Source organism: Brienomyrus brachyistius, chromosome 9 (assembly GCF_023856365.1).
Source record: "Brienomyrus brachyistius isolate T26 chromosome 9, BBRACH_0.4, whole genome shotgun sequence".
Taxonomy (NCBI): domain Eukaryota; kingdom Metazoa; phylum Chordata; class Actinopteri; order Osteoglossiformes; family Mormyridae; genus Brienomyrus; species Brienomyrus brachyistius.
This window is the reverse complement of record NC_064541.1, coordinates 10,208,593-10,231,033: the sequence shown is the minus strand read 5'-3', so window position 1 is coordinate 10,231,033 and position 22,441 is coordinate 10,208,593. Positions and strand designations below refer to the sequence as shown.

Sequence of the window (22,441 nt, the reverse complement as noted above, 5' to 3'; positions counted from 1 at the left end):
AGGTGTCTGTGCGCGCTGCGCCTAAAGATGACATTAACAACACAGCAAAGTGTTTAATTAGCACTACTTAGGTGCTTCATAATATTAAACTTGGTTTTTTTTTTTTTTTTTATCTCTCCCGGTGCAGGATAGTCATTTTTAAACACGAGTCAATCAAAACTATCTGTCTAATAATGGGTTATTTTAGACCGGATTCATTGGCTATTCATCAAAATTATTAGGACGTAACTTTAATCAAGCACATATTACGGAGGGGGGTAATAAGGCTTCCTCGCGAGCGCCACCGTCGTCATTACGTGATTGAAACCGTTATAAATATAAAATTAATGCCTGTCAGTGACAGATTTTATTGCCCAGATATGCCAAGTATATTACTATCTCACTCAAAGGATTATTTCACATTATACGGAAAATAGAATATATTCTAGGCCGAGTCCTCCCGGCGTGTAGCAGCTAGTGTCAGGCGCCCGGTAAGCTGACGAGGCTCCGTCACTCCTGCCGCCGTGTGACAGCTGACGTTTAGCGCGGCTCCGGGGGTCTCGCCGGCGTTTGAAAGGCCGTCTGTCAGGCGCTGTCGTGCTTGTTAAGGGAGAAGATAGCGCCCGTATATCCTAAAAGTGGATTTGATTTGCTTAAGAATTTGTTTTTATTTATTATCATTTTTTTAAAAGAAGGCTGGAAATGCATGGCTTGCAGTTGGTAAGGTTTTTTTATTTTATTTTGTGAATATCCAATTTTTTTTTACCTATAAATGTGACCGTTGATTTGAGGGGTATTTGATTTTTCTGTCTTAAACCTATTTTTTTAAATTAATTTTTTGGGGGGAATGTTCCCTTTAAACCTGGGGGTGGCTCTGGTTTGGAGGATCAGGCTACAGCTGGTTTTTTGTTCAAAGCAGAAGGGGGTGGGGGCGGGGGGCATTGGCAGAAAGAGTTTGGGGATACTCTGGAAACTCTCACTGTCTCAGCTGGTCTGTAAGGTGGATACTGGCCTTCCATCTCCCAGTAAGGTCTCCTCTGGTCCCAGCGGGTTGAGGGTCGTGGTGCTATCGTCACATGCTACTTGTCGGAGCTGCTGAGGTGGATCAGAAGTGTCAGGGGATCGTGTTCGCTGTTGTACCTTTGGCTAAGGAGCCCGAACGTGCGAGTTTCCGCACGTCGCCCCAGGTGGAATGTGGGTCAGGAAGCCTACGCACATCTCTTGCTGACAATTTTCTTTTCTCCTTTTCTCTCCTCCGCTCGCTGACTTGTCTGTCTCATGCACTTTTTTTTTGGTGTGGGGGGGACAGGGGGTCGCAAGTGTGGTAAGGTGCTTCCTGGTGGCGGGACAGTCATGCTTTATTTTGTGGGCGGGTGGTGCATCTGTGGTAGGTTGCTGCTTGGTCATGGGACAGTCATGCTTTTTTTTTGGTGGGGGGTCGCAAGTGTAGTAACCTTCAGTTTCCATCTCTCTGTGTATCGTGCGGGGGGTGAGGGCGATGATTCACAGTGCGTGACGTGCACAGCTGGATGTCAGCGGCGAGGTCGCACCTCTCGTTTGCGTACTCATTCACCGCCGGACTCCATCTCTTGGGCTGATTTTTGAGATTTTCTCTACCATCTCCGCCCCCATTTCCCAGTTGTTGAACAGTCCAGAAATGAGGTAATGTGTTAAGTATGTGTCTGGTGAAGGGCAGTTTAAAGGTCGGCGCTGATTTTCTCTGTCTCCCCCTCGTTGCCTCACCTCCTCCTCTGTTTTTTCCCCTCTGCCATTTCAGGCTCCTCCTTTCTTCCTTCGAGCGCGTTAAGGCACTCTTCCTTAATTAACGACACCTCTGACGCCCCGTCTCTTGGTGATGTTTACGCAGCGACATTTTACCGCTTGAGTATTGTGGACCAAGCAAAGCCCAGGAGATCCCCACAAGCTGTGGTGCAGTGGAAGGCGGGGATTAATTTACGGATATAAGTGAAGGTGTAATTGAGGGAAAGTCCAGCTGGCTTTTGAAGCTCCTCAACAATGACAATAGCGATAAAGGTCGAGGAGGAGGAGGGGGCCCATGTGAATACCGGAGCTGGCGACGATTGACTTTTTTAGGTTGTTGAGAGGCCTGCAGTGGTGCCCCTTGGGAACAGGCCTCCCAAGCGCGAATCTACAATTTATATCAGGAAACGTCTCTGAAGGCCCACTTGTTTCCAGCTTAGGTGGAAGACAAAGACGTTCGCCCTATAAATCACCCAGGATTGTGCTGAAGCACAAACGTTTTGAAGTTGAGCCATGGGGGTTTGCAGGCGGGAAAAACGGGACGTCAGATGCTTCCGTAATGAAAGGTGCCGATGCTGTAGGCGAGACTGGCAGCTTTCGCCGAACACCTGCTCCCATACCCCCCCTCCCCCCGCAATGAGCAAAAGCTACCAGTCACTGTCCTAGTAACCTGTCAGTCTATCATTGGTAACCAAATGCTTGCTGTCGAAACTTCAGGAGGGGGGACAAAGATGGATGGAGAAGAGGATTGTGGGAAAAGAAAGGTGTGAACAGAGGCTGTGCCTGAGATCTGAGATCCGATTGGCAGATCCAGAGGGCACCTCTCGCGTCCTTTGATTGGCACTCGCTGACAGACAGTTGCTCCCCACCCCCAGCCACAATCTGTCGTAGGGTGGGCCGGCTGACCCTGTGGGTGCGGGGAGGAGGCTAAACTGTCAGTCGGTGAGCCGTGTGGGTACCTTCCCAGCTGGCGGTGCCTGCTCCAATCATCTCCATACTTTCATGACCCCTTGCTTAAGCACTGGAATGAATGGCAGAGAAAACAGGAAAGAACTTATCCCTTAAAAAAAGGGAATCCGGCAGGTCTGGCGGCTGTGAGTCATTGTATGTTTGTTTTAACTGCGATTTCACGCTGTCACTCAATCTCATGAGGTCCGCTCTGCCTTTGGCATCAGGTAGCATCAGATTATAAATGCCATTTATTAAGGACAATCCATTTAAACGGTCACCTACATACCGTAGCTTTTCCAGTGCAGCCCCCCCAAATTACCCCACCCTGCTTGAAATTAGAAGCTTCAGCTTTCAGAATGTAAGGCCAGCTCCCAAACCACTAGACCACCTGTTGCCTTTTGCGATGTCTGTTTGTGGGACGGGAGTGGTAGAGTATTGGTGCTCTGAGTTTATACATTTTCTGTGCTTATTAAATCCAAATTGGACTTATTTTTCTTGAATTTTGCCAGAAGATGCATGCTTCTCTCCCCCCCCACACACAAACACACACACACACACACACACAAACACTGGTGCTTTTGCCCAATGGCAGGAGCTTTCTCTAACATCCAATCAGGGATGTTTTCTTCAGCATCGCTTACAGTGATTGGTCACATGACTACAAGGGCCTCCGGGGGCTCATTAGCATCTGTCTAATGGTTTCTGTGCTGTGTCATGGAGTCGGTTCCCAGATGTTGGTTCAAGGGAGGGACAGGGAGAGGAACCAATAAGCACAGCGCTCCAGGTCGGTACTCTGGTGACGGAGGCGGGCTTCTGGACTCACGGCCTTGTGCTCTGTGTGTGTGTTTGGGTGTGCGTGTGTGTGTTAGGCTCCCATGTTGAGCAGATTAGATGTGGGTCGTGGAGCTGATGATACAAAGGTCATTGGCTGACCACAGAGAGGTGTGAGGGATGGGAAGAAGCAATTTATCGGGTGAATCTGTCGTCATGGCAGCTGTGAAACTGGTGGCCAGGGAGCCACCAATAGCTGTGTGTGTGTGTGTGTGTGGGTGGGTGGAACAGAAGTAACCCCACAATGTAATAAAAACCTGTTATTTTGACGTTGTGGGGACTGTTCTTCAGGTCCCCACAAAGATCTGTGAATTCAATCAAAAACTAAAAATGTAAGTCCTCATTACGCAGGTTATTGTTTGGATTGAGTAGGGGTTAAGATCGTCATGTTGGGATTTTCCCCATAAAAATGAATGGAGAATCCCACAAAGATATAATTACACACCTGTTTAATTCTGTTTAATCCTGTTTAATTGTTCTGTTTAATGATATTTAAAAATTTATTAAACTTTTCCTCTTTAGTGTTTTTTTGTATTTAATGTCTCTCAGTGAAACACCAGGCTGAGATCACACTCCGCAAACACTGCATGTGGGCATTTAAAGTGTTTAAAGAATCCAGACGCAGAAAGTGAGAGATTATGTCATTCTAGAGAGCTGATTTTGTACTAACCCCTCCAACCCACCCCTCCAGCCCATAAATAGCTTCCATTGTGTGTCCTGTCGCAGAAGTGTGAATTAAATCACTTTCTGGCACTGACACGCAGCCTGAAAAGTCTCCCATAATTAATTTTTGGTCACCATTTTTAAGCTAGCGATTGTTTTAATTGGAGTTATTTTTGCTGTCACATCAGTTTGGTTCTCTTCCACTGTTGCCTCTTCCCTGTCATCTTCCAAGCAGATCCGGATATAACGCGGATCCGGATATAACGCGGATCCATCAACAGATTAGCACCACGTAAGGTGCCTCTTCACCCCTGCCAAGTGCATGTTTTTAACTGACTCTTTGTAATGTGTTTTTTGGTTGGATTGTAAGGAAAAGGCATAATTAGGCTCACCTTGTGATTTATTATTTTCTGAAAGATGGGGGTTCGTTAACACGGGACTGACATGCAATTCGTTTGCATGCTCACGCCCCAGTTTGTTTGTTATAATTAAAGGAGACAGAGAGATTTATGGTTTTAATTACTCCAGGCTCAGCGAATGGGTCACCGCTCTCCCAGGAAATGAGACTGGCTGTCCGACTCCCCATGCGACATTCCGGCTCCTCCTTCTGAACAGCCAACACAAAGGAAAAAGTTGTGCTTGCTTGTGTGGGACCTTTAGTCCTAGGTTGTGGGGTTGCGATGCAGGCTTTGCAACAGTGCCTTTTAAATGGGGGAAAAAAAAATGTATGACCTGGAGGTTGTTGGGTTGTATTCCAGGGGAGTCCTCATCTGGTACCCATGAGTTCTGATCTTAAACTGGTTCAGTCCAGTATCCACTAGCAGGCCCATATAAGAATGGCTTTGGGCCAAAACATCAGGTAGTGAACATTTACTGACAACGCATAGTGATAAATGAGAGAGAGAGATCCTGTATTAGCCAGGGAGGGGCTAGGCTTTCTCTAAGCGAGGGGGGCTGGAAGGAGGTGGTCCGTGCGCGACTCTCGGCCACCGTCACGCCTCAGACTTGCGCTTCCTGTGTCATGGCATGCCGTCGTCCTGAAGCCATGACTCATTTGGCAGTAGCGCCACATATTTGGAAGCCTTTGGGCTCTGTGGACGGCACGGCGGGTACCACGGATGGGCTCGTTTCGCCCCGCCGGCGCTGGGCGTTGGGGTTGATGCGTGGGCGAGTGGGTGGGTGTGTGTGTGCGTGCGTGTGGAGTCCGCGGATGGGACCACCGCCGCGTGGCCGCGGCTTGGAACATGACCCTCTTCTCTCATCCGTGAGCCAGATAAAAATAGTCCCCCCCTATAAATAAAACAGGACCGCCTTGCTCCTTTGCCCCCCTCCCCCGTCCCCCTTCTCCCTGGTGTAGTACCTCTACTGTGCTTTCATTTGTAACCCTAACTCTTAGCTTATCTCAAGGTTTAACAACAGTTTCCTTTGGATTTTAACTAGTGCCCTTCTGATTGTACTTCTTACTTAACTGATCAAGGATAGAGAATAGCAGGGATCATGTCCATTCAATAGAGGAAAAGTACAGAAATGAAAATGCTCTGGTCGTATTATGGTAGCCCTACCATCCAGCATAGCATAGTAATACGTCTTGTACATAATTCTGTGTGACCCTTATCCTGCATAGCTCAGCATTCGGTAAGGTTACCCCACAGTTTCATGGTGTTCGAGTTTCCTGGCGTCCTTTCCGTTTGTTTTGGAGATTTTTTTTTCTGGCTTCTTGGAACTATTTTCAAAAAAGCGTCCCAATTATAAAATAGGAAATATGGCAGGAAGGGTAATAAATTGACTTGATGTTGTTAAAGTGTTTATTAAATCAATATGCTTCTCTGTTGATTGTTTTGGACAGTTTTTGCCTAGGGAATTCATAACAAAACGAATGAATGGAATTATGTTATTCTGACCTAATACTACCCCATACAACGAGTGATGTGGAATAAAACACTCCTTGTACGGCTTGGAGAGGAAAATAAAACTTACAAATTATCTTCTACTTCATTTACATAATGGTTTTCTGACCATGCCAGTGTCGCATTATTGTGTTATTGTATATTATGGCCTTTGACTGCTCACAACCTGATTTACGTATTACGGTGGAGGGGGGTTGTGTTTTTTGGGAATCTAACTGCCACCTGGCCCCCCACCCCTTCAGGTTGTGCCTGGAGTTACTGGGGTCCACTCCTATTTAATACGCCAAGTTCTAGCACAGGGTTCCCCAAGTCTGGTCCTCAAGCAGACCTAATTCATCTCCCCGGCTAATTTCTGGGCTTAGTAGGTGCGTCTGAGCAGGGAAATCTGTAAACTGTGTCACAGACTGGTCCTCCAGGACCGGAATTGGGAAACCCTGAACTAGTACTTTGCCTTAGTGATGGGGGACTGAAACAGTTTGGATATCCTTTTATAATTCTTAAAGCTAAAGATGATGATGATGTATGTAAGAGAGGTTGTTACTGCATGGCACATGAACAATGGCTTTCCGTTTCTCATTCTGTCCTCCCGAAAGTCCAAAACCATTACAGCTGGCATGGCTGAAAACTGGTGCTGGGACGGCTTTTTCCGGGCGGCGCCAGGTGGAGGCGTGTCAGAGTGCCGTCCGGCACTGCGTGTACTTGGCTTGTTCCATGTCACTTGAATGGGTGTGAACCAGCAGGTGGCGTGGTGGTCAATGAGCTGCCATCGCATTCAACGCCTGCAGGCTGCGTATTGTAGTGCTGCACTAGGATGCATCAGGAGGTTATTTATAACATTGTTAGCAGGATTTTTAGGAACGGAGGACTAAGCCAGGTCACTGAATGCGACCGACGCTAGGACCATAACGCGGAATTAGACGGGGAGTAAAGCACGAACCAGTCACTGGAGTGAGCCTGCAGTGCTGCAACCACTGGTCCACTAATTTATAACCGGGATCGGCTCCCCGTCTGATAGATTCCCGGGGCTGGATCAGTGCTCCATGCTCGCCTGCCGGAGAGAGGTGTTTTCGTGTGGACCTGCTTTGTGTCTCTGTCACGCTGTCTCAGCCGTAATCGTCCATAGACCGGCCCGGAAAATCCACCTCACACTAAAGGTGTACAGACACAGTGCTCTGGCCTTTGTCCCGACGTGACGGAAAAAATGGCACAAATGTATTTTCTGTGTGCACCACTCCAGTAATGCTTTGATGGGGGGGGGGGGGCGGGGTCTCTCTTATGATCACACTCATCCTTAACTTAGTTACCTAAACGAGCATGTCAGTAAGTAAGTCTGATTGGAAACTGCAGTGAAATCTTTAGCATAGTCTTCGGCGCTTTTGTTAGCGGTTTAAACTCGCATCTCCAACCCCTCCCACATTGGAGGGTCAATTCCAGAATGTTTAAAAAATGTAAACATTTTAAGCAACGAGTATGAATGTATGAATGTTAAAATCATTATTCTCTAGCAGCCACACACGGTGGCTGTTCATCTTCCTGATCTTTTATCCTAAGTTCTGGCCTGGTTTTGTTAGGCCACAGTGCTGTGAAAAATAGACACATTGTGCCATTTAACAAGGTATTCTTCAAGTCATGTGTTCCTTCTCTGGGCAGTGAAGGAAGCATGATATGTCTTTAACTGTTTTTTTTTTACATTTTTTTTTTGTGAAAGACCTTTACTCTCAGATAGGCTAGAGCTGGATGGAGAGGGCTCGCAGTTTGACCGTGGCACTGGGTCAGATTTCAGGGGTCTTTGTTTCCTGAGCTGGCGTGGTCAGGCTGCCGCGTTGGCCACACGCGCCTTCCTGTCCCGGGCCGTCCCTGGCACAGCGAGACGTGGCTGACGGACCGATGGAGCGTGGCCGGTCTCGCGGAGGTGGCGGAGTGCCGGTCATTTTTGGCCCAGAAGCCCATTGCCATATGGGTGGGGAGGGGGGGGGGGCAGTGGGGGCAGCAGGGGACGGCGGGGGCGGATATTAATTTAGGGAAGACCTGCATCCCCACATATGCTGCTCTACAGTGTGGGTGTGTGTGGCTTTTCGCTTAGCCTGAGAGCCTGTGTTCTTTTCTGTTTGCTTCCTGCATGTTCGTGCGCCTGTATGTTTCGTCTGTGTTGCATTTCGTTTGGCCTCTGAGTCTTTATTCCTTTTGCTTTGGTTCCTGAGTGTTTCTATGCCTGTATGTTTAGTCTTTGTTGCTATTCATTCAGCCTGTGAGCCTGTGTTTCTTTTTGTTTGGTTGCCCGTAAGTTTAGTCTCTGGGTTGCCTTTCGTTTTGTCTCTGCGTGTATCTATGAGTATTATGTGCCTGTTTAAAGAACACCCGGCCTGAGGTGCCTGAAGCTCTCGCTGTTACTTCCATTGAAAAACACACACTGAGTAACAGTACAAGCTGCTCTCTACTTACGTTACGTTAACGGTCAACATTTTAAGTAGAAATGTGTCCTTATGGCGTTTCGGACTGCACTCGGCACTCTGAAACTTTATTCCGCGGTCGCAAGCGACCCGACCGGCTCCCCATGCCCCACAGCAAACGTGGCACCTCCGTTGCCATGGCACAGAGTTACCATAATTGGCTTGGTCTCCACACACCAGGACATAGGAAATAATAATGTCCCTTTTATTTACACCTCGCGGTTGGGGGGGGTTTCCTGCTGAGCCTGCTGGGTCAGCCGGCACCGTTTGATCAGTCTTGTCCAAAGGCATCGGTGCTGAGTGGCACGTAATGGAGACCCGGTGACAGAGTGAATTTAGCAGAGAAATAAGACTGTCAGCGACCTCCACAAAGGCTCGCTCGGCACCGCCGTACCCGGTCCACTCAGGAGCCGACAGGACCGCCTAAATTGGATGAGTGAAGGAGGTCCGAATTGGACATTAGCGGCCCCAAATCGGTGCTGTGATCGCTCTCGCCCCAAATCAAAAGAAATGAATAAATAACACAGGGTGGGGGGGGAAGGAGTGAAGACAACGTCGTCCGCTGCACTGGCTGGAGTTGGCCAGGTGACACACCATTCTCACGGCCCTGTCTAGTTTCATTTCTGCTCTGATGCCGGTCCAACTTTCCATCGGGTCCATTTAACGTCGGGAAGCACGCGGCCCCGCTGGGCATTTCCGTCGAGCTGACAACCCCGCGTCAGGGTGATGGGGAAAGGCAAAGCAGGCCTGTCCCCAAACAGGAGTTTTTCTTAGCATAAAACAGTGAAGACATCGACAGTCAGCGCGTCTTATATAATAACTGCAGCGGAAATTGCAGTCATGCGATGAGATGAAACGTGTGGGGTAGGTTGCAGAGATGAGCAGCAGCTGCGCGTTACCTAACTGAACCGCGAGGGGTTTCCCCCGGGGTCGCTCGCTCTGCGTGGGCGGTGGGCCGGGAGGAAGCACGTAGCTGGAACGCCGCGCCGTAAATGTGGCATCTGTGATTTCATGGGCGCATAGAGCGACGTCAGTCGAGGCGGTCTCGGGAGACCTGCGGCTCCAGAGCCGAACAGCACGCCGGCCTGCGATTGTTTTTATTTACTAATTTTTATTTTACTACACAAATGTTTCAGACACAGCAGTCTGGTCCACAGCCTTCCCAGGACACTCAGTGCTGTGCTTTGCCCTTGCAAAACTCCCCGCCACCCCCACTGACGTCAGTCGATCGTACGTTTTTATATTGAACTGCTTTACAGTTTATTTATTTTTTTTTACCAGTGGGAATTAAAAAATAAATGTATAACAAAATTGGATCAATTTTTATTTTCTGCTATGTCCGTTTCCCTCCTCTGTGCGGAGAATATCTGGGAACTCGATAATTAAAATACAAACAAGCACATTTGCATGTGTTTGCTTATTTTATCTGATTTAAAATACGGCAGATAATACATAGGATAATTTTTAAAAATGTAATGGAGATCCTGGTTCTGCACATTTGTTTGTGATGTGGAGTAAGAGCATCGGGCTGTGCGAACATGCGCACACAGGCTCCTGCGGCATCACAGCCGTGCACGTCCCCTGTGCGTCTCGGGTGGCCTTAACGTGCACAGCCCTGCGCCTATCAGGCAGCGCGTCCTCTCGCATTACCACACGGCGGCTTTGCACACTGCTTCAAGCTGACAGAACATCTGTTTCCACAGGAGAGGACAGCGAGTTGCATGGGGGGGACGTGCCCAATAGAGAGAATGGGGGGGGGGGGGGGGGGGTTTGCTCTCTCTCGCTCTCTCATGTTCTCCATCCTAGACACACACTCCCTTCCTGGATATCATTCTGCCCCAATCCACCTTTCTCCACCCTCCTCATCCTCACCAGCCACATACCTTGGCCTCAGCAGAGCTAACAGTCTGAAGGTGTTGATGTAGGCCTTGTTTGGAACATATATTCTTTCTTTCTTTTTCTTCCTTCCTTCCTTCCTCACATTATGTCCACGCTCGGGCACCATTGGCAGTAGGAGCAGGGCAATTTGAACACGTGATTCTCTGAGAACTGACACGCAGCTTTTGTTCATCCCTTGTTCAGGTCATTAAGAAACAAGAGTTATTCTAAGGTGGCTGAGAGAGTGGGCCCGTCCATTCCATAAATCTAAGTTTGGGTCTCTTGCAGGTGAGACCCCTCTGCAGTCCCCTGATTGTGTAGCTCGGATTTTCAAAGCATCTGTCTGTTATGCGTTCAAGCCTCTGGACATTGAGCTGGAATAATTCAGGTCGACATCTTTGCGGAAGGGCACTTCAACAGAAATATCCCCGGTCCACGTCCTTAACTGCTACTGCCTGCTGTTCCGAATACGGAAGCTGATGTAGCAACATCAGGAAAAACACCCAGCTGTAGGGAAGGTGATGCATAAGCGGTTTCGGGTTCCAGTCATCCGAGGTGCCCAATCACTCCGGCTGTTGCTCGGGGGACGGCGGGTTCAGGGACCTGAACGGGACAACGGTGCTTTGCGATTAGCTGGTAATTAACTGGTGTTGGAGATGGGAGATCTGCAGGTTTTTTTTTTTTTTATATATTTTTTTGTAGGTATAGACATAGGTGGAGAACCTGACATAAGTGTTGGGTAAAGAGTCATATTTCCCCTTTGCCCAGTGGAGAAAATTCTGGAATAAAACAAAGGACGGGAAAGGAATTCTGGGAAATGGGTAACCGTGGATGCAGGTTCAGGCTACAGCAGCCATGTGAAGCAGATTACAATCTGCATATTTTGTAAAGATTGTAAAGGATTCAAATTAAAACACTACCAAGATGTAAATAATAATAACCACATAATGTTTAATTAAACTAATTAACATTTCAGCCTAACATTTAAAAACCTTTGAAAGAGTAGGTAATGTGTCTGCATTAATCTGTTTAGCTGTTTTTAAATGAGAACATTAGAATGACTGATCTGCCTTAATCTAAACAGTCACATTCTGAAGGTGTTTTAAAGCGGCAGAGTATGTTCAGTGAATTTCTTTTTAATCTTTTCCTCCCTGTCGCTCTCATGTGGGAGGCTGCAGCTGTTTGTTTATTGTGTCTATAGCGCTTTGTCCCTCACGCTGTTTCTTAACCCCATTTCTGCTGCTGGAGGAGGGCTAATATATTAATTTTTACCTCAAAATATTAATATTTTGCATGATTGTAGGGCGCACTGAAATGATTTATGTTACTACATAGATAATGGAAGCCGGATAAAATTGAGCATGTAACGGTTCTCCCTGCATCTCATAACCAGAGCTGTGGCACACATCGTAGTTCGTCTTTCTAAATTTTGTTTTATTTTTCCTCCCTGTCTTAGCTTATGTGCCTGAGGATGAACTAAAGGCTGCCTCAATCGACGAGGAGCCCCTGCACGATGACGGCCTGTCCCTGGACGGCCAGGACGGCGAGCTGGTGTGCAACGAGGAGGAAGAAGGCAAAGAGCCTCCCAGCTTCCAGAACTCGCCACTCAGCACCACCACCAATGCCGACGCGGGGTACGGCTCCCCGCTCAGTGACGCCAGCGACGGACTGTTGGACCTTCGGGGGGTCTTGTTGAGGGATGTCCGGGAGAAGGGGGAAGCCTGTGCAGCGGCCAATGGTCTGTCCCTGCAGGACAGCCTGGCGCAGATGAAAGCAGCCTATGCAAGCCTGATCTCCGATTCCTCCTGGACCAGCATTGGCGCGGACGTCGTGAAAGCCAAGTTGGCTGGCAGCGGCGCCGGCGTTAATGGTGGGGGGCACAACAAGAGGGGGGGCGCCGCAAGTGGCCATATCAGCAGCAACAGCAGCAGCAATAGCAACGGTGGCAGCGGTACTGGAGCCGGTGCTTCAGCCACCTCAAACACAACCACAATCACCTCCACCACCACTGCGGCAGCCCCCCTTAACAATACAAGCACTAACAGCGTCACCAGCAACGGCGCAGGCGTGACTTATGACTGGCATCAGGCTGCTCTGGCGAAGACGCTGCAGCAGGCTCCCTACCACCTGCTCCCCGAGCCCAGCCTCTTCAGCACCGTGCAGCTGTACCGGCAGAATAACAAGCTCTATGGGTCTGTGTTCACTGGCGCCAGCAAGTTCCGGTGTAGGGACTGCAGTGCTGCGTATGACACACTGGTGGACCTCACTGTTCACATGAACGAGACGGGTCACTACCGGGATGACAACAAGGACAAAGAGGAGGAACAAGGCAAGAGGTGGTCCAAGCCCAGGAAGCGTTCTCTGATGGAGATGGAGGGCAAGGAGGATGCACAGAAGGTGCTCAAGTGCATGTACTGCGGGCACTCGTTTGATTCACTGCAAGACCTGAGCGTCCACATGATAAAAACGAAACACTACCAGAAAGTGCCTCTCAAAGAGCCCGTTCCAGCCCTGGCCACCAAGCTGGTCCCCTCTACAAAAAAACGGGCGGCAATTCAGGACTTGGTCTCACCATGTTCCCCAGAGTCTATTAGTAGCACACCCATCAGTGAGACGGGGAAAGACTCCAAAGCAGCTAACCCCTATGTCACACCCAACAACCGCTACGGCTATCAAAATGGGGCCAGCTACACCTGGCAGTTTGAAGCACGCAAGGCCCAGATCCTGAAATGCATGGAGTGCGGGAGTTCCCACGACACCCTGCAGCAGCTCACCGCCCACATGATGGTCACTGGCCACTTCCTCAAGGTCACCAACTCGGCTTCCAAGAAGGGCAAGCAGCTGGTGTTCGATCCGGTGGTGGAGGAGAAAATCCAGTCCATCCCGCTGCCGCCCACCATTTCAAGGTTGCCGACGCCCAGCATTAAGTCACAGCCCAAGTCTCCGAGTCACTCCTCCGGCCCAGAGGAGAAGAGGGAGCAGGAGGAGGAAAAGATGGATGTAAGTGAGCTGGAAAAGAAGATCAAAGTAGAGAAGGAGGAGGCTGGAGAGAAGACTGATGCAAATGCACCATATAAGTACCTCAGAGAGGAAGACCTGGAGGAGACTCCTAAAGGTGGACTGGACATCCTCAAGTCTTTAGAAAACACAGTGTCTAGTGCAATCAGCAAGGCCCAGACTGGAACCCCAACTTGGGGGGGATATCCCAGCATTCATGCTGCCTATCAGATCCACAGCTCAATGAAGTCATCCTTGCCCTCAGTGCAGAGCGTCCAGATCCAGTCGACGTTCAACAGCCACCCGAAAGCACTGCTGTCTGACTCCGTGCCAATTGTCCACTCTCCGCGAAGCCCATCCCTGTCCCCTCTCCACCGAAGCAACGTCTCTGCCATGGAGGAGCTGGTGGAGAAAGTCACGGGGAAAATTGTCGTGAAGAAGGAGAAGGAGGAAGAGAAGAGTGCTGATAAATTCAAGTCCCTCCCTGTGAAAACGCCTTCTCCTGAGCTGAAGGCATACAGGGATGCCCTTACCCCTGATGACACCAGCAGCAAGCCCAGGGTGAAGAACGGTAGTGCAGGTGTAGAGATGGTGTCCCTCTGCAAGCGGGAGCCCAGGGAGAGCCTTGTGGATTCCCGGGTCAAGAATGGCACAGAGGGTCACAAATCACCCCTCAGCAATGGCTGCAGCAGCTTGGGGATAATCACCGATCATTCACCTGAGCAGCCTTTTGTTAACCCGCTGAGTGCTTTGCAATCAATAATGAATGCCCACCTGGGCAAGCCCTCAAAGCCTGCCAGCCCCGCCTTGGACCCTCTGGCTATGCTGTACAAGATCAGCAACAGTATGATGGAAAAGCCCACCTACAAGCCAACTCAGGTTAAGCCAGCTGAGTCCATGAATCCATACTACTATGAAGATGATGACCAGCCCATGGACTTGACCAAATCCAAAAACAGTAATGGCAACCGCGCTGCTCCAGTCAATAACAGCAGCCACAATGGGAACGGCAGTCGACCTGCTCGCACAAGCTTGCCCGAAACTATCCCATCCCCACTGCGGGAGAATGCGCTGATGGACATTTCAGATATGGTGAAAAACCTCTCGGGCAGGCTGACACCCAAGTCCTCTACCCCGTCCTCCATGTCGGAGAAGTCGGACGCCGATGGCAGCACCTTCGAAGATCCACTGGAGGACATGTCCCCCATTCAGAAGCGAAAAGGGCGCCAGTCCAACTGGAATCCCCAACACCTCCTCATCCTCCAGGCCCAGTTTGCCTCCAGCCTTCGAGAGACGCCCGAGGGGAAGTATGTAATGACTGACCTCAGCCCCCAGGAGCGGGTGCACATCTGCAAGTTCACAGGCCTCTCCATGACCACAATTTCTCACTGGCTAGCCAACGTCAAGTACCAGTTAAGGCGGACAGGCGGGACCAAGTTTCTGAAGAACATAGACTCGGGGCAGCCGGTGTTCTTATGCAGTGACTGCTCCTCTCAGTTCAGGACTCCCTCGACCTACATCGGCCATTTGGAGTCGCATCTGGGCTTCAGCTTAAAGGACCTCTCAAAGCTGTCCATAGACCACATCAGGGAGCAACAGGCTATGGCGAAGGCGATCGCTGACAATGCCTTCGGCTCCTTGGCCCTGTCAGAGGATGACTCGCTTTACCAGTGCAAGCTGTGCACTCGGACCTTCGTCAGCAAGCACGCGGTAAAGTTGCACCTGAGCAAAACGCATGGCAAGTCCCCCGAGGACCACCTGGTGTTCGTCACGGAGTTAGAGAAGCTGGACACACCTTAAAGCCCAAGGGAGCAGCTGTTTAGTCTGACCAGAGAATTTTGTTTGCACTAAATTTGATCACCCTACTGCACTGGGCATGAAATGAGCCTTCAAGTTGGTCTCTCTTGTGTTGTTAAACTGCCTAACTGGACCATGACTTTATTGCTTTCTTTTTTTTTTGTTACCTTGTTTGTGCATGTTAGTGATTCAAGCTTATATACTAGTTTTCATTTATGCGAAAACAAAGAAACAAGATACTACTGTTTTTTATTATTATTATTTTGTAAAGCAGTGGCCGAAACAAAAATTGAGAACTGTGTAAAAAAAAAATAACTTAAACGAAGATGCTAATGAGAATTATGTTCACCAAACGAAGGGCTGCTGCCCACATGAAGACGGAAGTAGCACCTTACAACGTAAAAGCTTCTTTTCAGAAGGAAGCCACAGCTTTGTTTTTATTTGAATAGCTAATAATTGGAGTGATTTAAATGATGTCTTAACCTCTATTGTTTCCTAAAACGATTTACTGGCATTTACAGTACTAAAGTTGACAGCTCTGAAAGGATCTGTATGTATCTGTAATTCTCGATAAGCACTGAAGACGAGTAAGATCAAACCCTTTTTAAGTGTACCGACAAGAGGTAATATTCAGTTGCTGCTTTTAGACTTGTAAACCAACTGAAAATAATGTATGCAATTTTTTATTTACATGTCGTATTTTCCATTGTAAAGTATCACTTTTTAGTAATTTCCAAATATATGGTTTGTTACAAGTTTCTTTCTATAGTGCGGCACTTCTATTTCAAACCATGTAAAAACATGGAAGTCTGTTACGTGTAAATGCTTAGCAACATTATGTAAAACTACGTATGACATATCTTGCGAAATGCAACGGCTTACGATTATTTGTACTTTAAGACCTATGTGCATTCTTTAACTTTTATATTGTCCTTTTATATATATTAAAATGAAAACAAAACAAATTATGTATATAAATATATACTGTAGAGCCACAAAAAATGTTTTGTTTTTTTAATAAAATGTATCTCCTCCAGCTTGGTTTACAGAAGTAATTTTAACTATTCTTGCATCCGTTTTGATGCATGATATTGTGTGAAAATAAAGGCAATGCGAAATGCATATACATTTCAATGTTTTATTACTGTAAAAATTGGCTCGCACCAATAAACGTTATGTTTCATTTTGTTTTTTCCTAATTGTAAAATAAACCGTAAAACAACTGATTTCATTGTTTTTCTGACTTATGTTTTACTCCTTAATGTAAAATCCCGAAGTATAAATTGGCTTCAAGTTTAGCTTTGTGTAAATCCAGATGAGGTAGCCTACACCTTTACCCCTGAAATTCATAAATTCTTACAAATTTTGTATGAGATCAATGTCTAACATTTTATAAGCGTGTAAAAATTAGGACCTTTCACATAATCAAAGCGAAATTTAAAAACGCAACAGACATATATCAATTACGGTTCAACTTCAAAGAAATTACAGTAACCTGAATCTTTATATACATATGAGGCTCATGCGCTAGACTTGTGATCCACCTGGTCGGATATAAATCTGCATATTTCCCGCAGAAAGGCGTCACACATTCAAACATCTGTCTGAAACGGGAATAGATTCGTGTCTTTCAGAGGCGTCCATTTCGAATTAAATAGGACAATGAGATATGGTAACTTCATGTGGGCTCTCCGAAAAACCACAGATGCTGCGGGTCACGGCTCCAGGTGGAGGGTCATATCACCCTGCACTAGCCTTTAAATTCACATTATCACAGGCTAGTGTCTTTTCCTTTTTTTTCTTTTTTTTCTTTTTTAAATGTGCTTTTATTGCCATGGTGTGGAAGTACCACGGCCATGGAGCTTCAAAGGGGCCGCGTTTAGCCCAGAGGCTCACGGTGAAAAAGGCAGACGATTGCGGCGGGATGTATCGTTTTGTCCCGCTTCGTTACACGCCTTTTGTACATCCTGACCTTCCTCGCATTTTACATAAATTCGTAAACAAAGGAAAATACGAAGGGCGAAGATTAGCTATAGGGTGAGGCTAAAGTATCACAGATAAACAAACAAAAAAACGCTTTGAAGAGAGATACGCGCTCCCAAAAGCTGAGGGTTTGGGCTGTTTGTGGGTTTAATGCCCGGAATTTATTTCTGCACTCTTAGTGCACGTTTCACGGATGCACTCTTTTCTTTTGTAAGGACCTCGGCGCATTATATGTAAATGCCACAGTAATCATGACAAAATTCTACAATATCGGTACCTGCAGCGCGGACTGAAACCGGGGAAGATAAACAGTCTAAGAAGATTTGCGGAGCTTTTGTTGCAACGGAATTGTAGGCTGCGCCTGGGGATCCCTGTGTGTCTCTGTATGTGAGCGCGTATTTACATTTCTCTTACAAATTCGTTCATAGTGTGTTTTTCCATAAACGATCTGTTTAATTTGACGGGTAGATATCCGTGCGGTGGCCCAAAACAAATAAAAATAAACGGAGCCGTCGAATTTAATGTAAAGATGCGCAAAACTTTTTAATGAGACGTGATCTTTCGCCAAAAACGAGATTGTTCATAGTCTTGTTAAAATATAAAGGCTGTGAATATGAATGTAAAAATACTGAACACGGACTGCCTGAAATGCCAGGTACCGTGTCGGAGGGCACATGCTTGTCATGATTATGCAGTCTAACGCTATATGCGGATGGCTGACGTGGTCTGGAAGCTGGGGGGTGTCGATCCTGTTATGTGACGCAAAACCTTATCAGTGCTAGAGGTGGGAGTGTGGCTGAAGTGATGCTCACATGCATCTGGACGAACACACACAAACACACACACACACACCCTTCAGGGGTCACGTTGCACTGTCTGCTCAGCCAAAACAGCAGCTGCACTTTTATTCATTTTAACATAACGGATCTGAGCGCATTTGTAGCTAAAGGAACAAAATAACACTGATGTCACTCATCATAGTCTACCGAGAACACTTTATACTGCTGTGGGATAGCAATGCCACACATGTCACCATTTAAATCATAAACCCTCTCCACAAAGGATGCGGTCAAGGAACTCATACTTAATCTCCATCACCTCGGGAACACAAAAAACACCGGCAGTGGGAGTTACTTTGTAAGCGAAGCCGGAATAAATGGAGCCGTTTTTTTTTTTATTGTACGACTACAAAAATAAAACTTTGTTATTAAAATCAGGTCCCCGGGGCAATGCGAGTGCACGTATTATAAAATTAAGTCCATACACCTGGGATCCTGACGCTTATTGTGGATAGCGGGGCAAGGCAGGGCTGCAGGTTTTTCCTAAATGACTTACTGCCTCCTCGCAGAATTCATTCATTCCTGCTGGAGGCGGCTGGTTTAAAAAAGACAAAAAAAGTCACAACGGCTTACAGGCAGTACTATCTCGGCTTCGTGTGCAGAAGACCATGCTTCTGCAAAAGAAAGAAAGCAAGACGCAAGTAAACAGTGTAACAACAATGTGTTTCAAAAACAATAAGAAAGAGAGTGAGAGAGAGAGAGAGAGAGAGAGGAAAAATCCGCGTCTGGAGACTACCTGAAAGGTATGAAAAATATGTTTTGCTCCCGATATGAGAACTAGCCTGCAGGAAGCTGGGTGTAAGAGATCAAGGGAAAACGTGGGCCCTTTGTTGATAATGACAAGCGGGGAGTAAGAAAAAAAAAACTTGATGTTGATCTCCGCAAAGTACAGGGTTTCACGTAACTGTCACCTTTGAACAATCATCTGGAAGAAGTCCAGATTAGAAACGCTATATGTCTCACAGAGACGAACAAAACAGAATAAAAGAGGTACTGTCTGCGCAATTTCACAGAAAAAGAGCAGTTTACAAAGCCCATGGCAGCTGACTTGTTTACTGGCGTCCAATCCCATGAGACAGCTGTCTGTCAGAACACAAAGACCTCATTGACGCGATTGTGTAAAATACTAGTAGTTCTAATCAAAATGTCACTTATACCCAGGCTGAAACGTCGGACTTAATGGTTACGCCGTTAAAAGGACTTGGCAGTTCACTTGCGAATTTGTGGATCAAAACACCTGGTGTTTGGATTAAAATACAGAAAATTAAAAACGGGTGACTAACAGCTCTAAAAGCAAAGTTCTGTATATTTCTCGAAATAAAGGGTAAAATTCAATACTTCAGGTCACGTTGATAGTTTGGAGAGTTTAAATGTGAAATAACACGAATTCATGGAGATCATGTAGATCTAATATTCTGATTTAGTGATGGAAGATGTATAACGGCACATTTCCTTCCATCTTCAAACCATTTCTATGCGGTTGGAGTATGGCCGGTGCTCACCAACACCTCTTTGTTTTTCTCTTCAGAGTAGCTGCACATGCCACTATCTGCTGGTACTGAATAACAAGGTGAGTACCAGTACCCGTTTCCCCCACTTCAAGCACTGGAATATTTCTTTACAATATATTCGCAGATAGAGAACATTTCTGTAACAGCTTTTAGCTAGTTATCAGCTTAATTAGCACCTGATTAGTCTGTGATTAGCAGTCCAGCTAGTAATGCAATGGTGTGCATTCTGTCAATGTTTCTCCGGTTGTGGCTAAGTTGTGTGTCCATTGCGATTAGTAAGATATTTACTGCTGGTGGAACAGAGCGTAGTTCACCATAGCGATTAGATATATGCGTCGTTATAAAAGTGGCAAGGGCAAATTTAATCGATGACATGCCTTCCTCGGGAAGAACACGTGTTCTCTATTTTCGTTCTACCTGTGGAGTAGGGCTGGGCGATGTAATATCGAAATGATATGGTATCTAGATCAGTAGTACGGCTAAAATATTAATGAGATGCATTTTGTAACACCCAGAAGTTAGTAACCTGTTTAAACGTGGCATATCTTTATGTATATTAAATTCGGTTAGCGGAGCACAACACATAGGCCTAATACTGTTTCGGTATACTATGGCTTGGTATACTTCAGTGGTATATGCACTGTAGCGGAGCACAACACATAATACTGTTTTGGTATACTATGGTTTGGTATACTTCAGTGGTATATGCACTGTAGCGGAGCACACCACATAATACTGTTTTGGTGTACTATGGTTTGGTATACTTCAGTGGTATATGCACTGTAGTGGTGGTGGAATATGGAACAGCTCAGCAGCCACCACATCTTTTAAAAGAGATCTTATGACAAGGTAAAGACTTTGTGTGGTGGTACTTTTTGCAATTTAAAGTCTGACACGTTTATTACATATAAGGATACGCCAAATTTATGCTGATTACTAAGTTTTGAGTGTCATAAAATGCTCATTAGTATTTTAGCTGTACTACTAATCTGCTTAAATTGTAAATAAACGTCTGTGCTGTAAAGCTTTTTATTGTACATGTCTGCTTCAGGCTAATTTCATTCATGCATATTTTGTCACTATACTCAGTTATTATTGGACCAATGTTTCACAATTGACATGAATGTGCTATAAATCATGTCAGTAGAATTTTCAGGTAAGGTACTTTTTGAGCGTCAAACTGTGTTACTGTGATTGTGTGACAATCAAATATATCCCCAACTAGCTTTATGTTGGTAGGATTTTCTGACACGATAAATATCGATTTTCTGTAGGGTAGGAAAATTCATCAGAACATGAAGTTTACTGTACGTGTGAATGTGAGAGAAGCCAGTCAGTGTTTATCTGAAGCCAAATGTAAATCACTGCTCCTTTGTGGTTATTCTGTTGAACCCTTGACCGGTTGCCACCCAGATCTGTTATTGCAGCATCTCCAGACGTCTTTGCGAATAATGGTGTATCTGTCCAAAAGCAGATTTTTCTCTGATGTTCATCATACGTTTCCTTGTTTCTTGTTCACCAAATGTAAACCAGTGATTGTCTATCTGCTCATATAATGGTCTCAGTCCATAATCTCATGGCTATGAAAGTATCTTCTAGCAGAAGTCCTGCAAAGTTTACATGAATTGTAAAATTCAGTGTCTCGCTCATCTTTTTCTTTATTAACCCCCCAAACCATTGGAAATGCCAAGACTAGCAATTATCGCCATTTATTGACATAGTGAATCACTGTAAACAAAATATGTAGTATAACAATGGGCTGTAATAAAACATGACTGGTTGGTGATGATTCTTAACTCATTACAATTCAGTTTATTTTTGTATACCACATTTTCAGAACATTACATTGTCTTCTAACATTTTACATCATCCCTGCCCAATGGCTCGTGGGAGTTTTACTGACACATAAATGTTCTGAGGGCAGAACGAAAAATGATTGGTTCAGAGAGAGAACGAATCAGATTGTAGAGGAGTTGGGGAAAAAGCAACTTGAGGAGGCAGGACCAATCAATAAGATGTCTTGGTCCCACCTCTTCTAGTCGCTTGGACATACCTACTCTACAATCTGATTGGTCAGCTCTCTGAAACAATTATTTTTCCTTCTGCATTCACGACATTTCTGTGTAAGTAAAACACCCGCGAACTGCCCAGTGACCTCAAAGAGTAAGTCAGAGCAACAGTGGCAAGGAAAAACTCACTAGCAGGAAGAAACATTGGGAGGAACCAGACTCAGAGGGGAAGCCCATCCTCCTTGGGCCGGCTGAGGAAGGGTATAAACTTTGATGCCATGCGGTTTCTGTCATGCAGTGCTGCGACACACTCAGGTTCACACTCGTAATGCGTGTATGCAGGTTCATGACATAATTGCTCATGCGTAACACCTTTAGTCAACTCCTAACCCAGAAAACCACCCTAAATACACTAGGGTGATGCTTTTAGGTTGGTGATTAAAACAGAACCATGCACATTTGGTGTGGCATGGCCATGGAAGGGAGAGGCGTCATAAACAAGGGTGTCATGTTGTTTCGTGTCACATGGTCTGGTCATGGTGCGAGGTAGGCCAGGAGAAGACCTGCCTCCCCCCACCACTTCAGAAATGACACGCCACCCAGCATGCACTGATGGGAGGGACAATGCAACATTGTTATCCTGCAGTGACATACGGAGCCCCTGACACATGTCAACAGAGTGTGAACCTGACACGCATAATTTAAGTGGGGACGTGATCTTTATGCTGAGCATGGCGGACAGGAGAGAGCATGGCTGCAGGCAGGTGACCAGAGATCGGGCTTGGAGATCACCCGCTAGGGGCGTGTAATCCTACAAGTCTTCACTGACGTTGTGGGATTGTGGGTAACATGGTTCAAAAGCAGGTGTAAGTCCAGGGAAGGGAT

General features: G+C 46.5%; 1 protein-coding gene across 1 annotated transcript in view; it reads left to right on the top strand.

Annotated features, from left to right (window-relative positions):
- LOC125749558 (teashirt homolog 1-like) overlaps positions 1-16,440 on the top strand; it is a 28,300-nt gene extending 11,860 nt beyond the window's left edge. The window contains exon 2 of the mRNA XM_049026941.1: positions 11,877-16,440. Within this exon, the coding sequence (XP_048882898.1) occupies positions 11,877-15,217 (3,341 nt within the window). The 3' untranslated portion in view covers positions 15,218-16,440. The remainder of the gene's footprint in view (positions 1-11,876) is intronic.
- Positions 16,441-22,441: the final 6,001 nt, after the last annotated feature.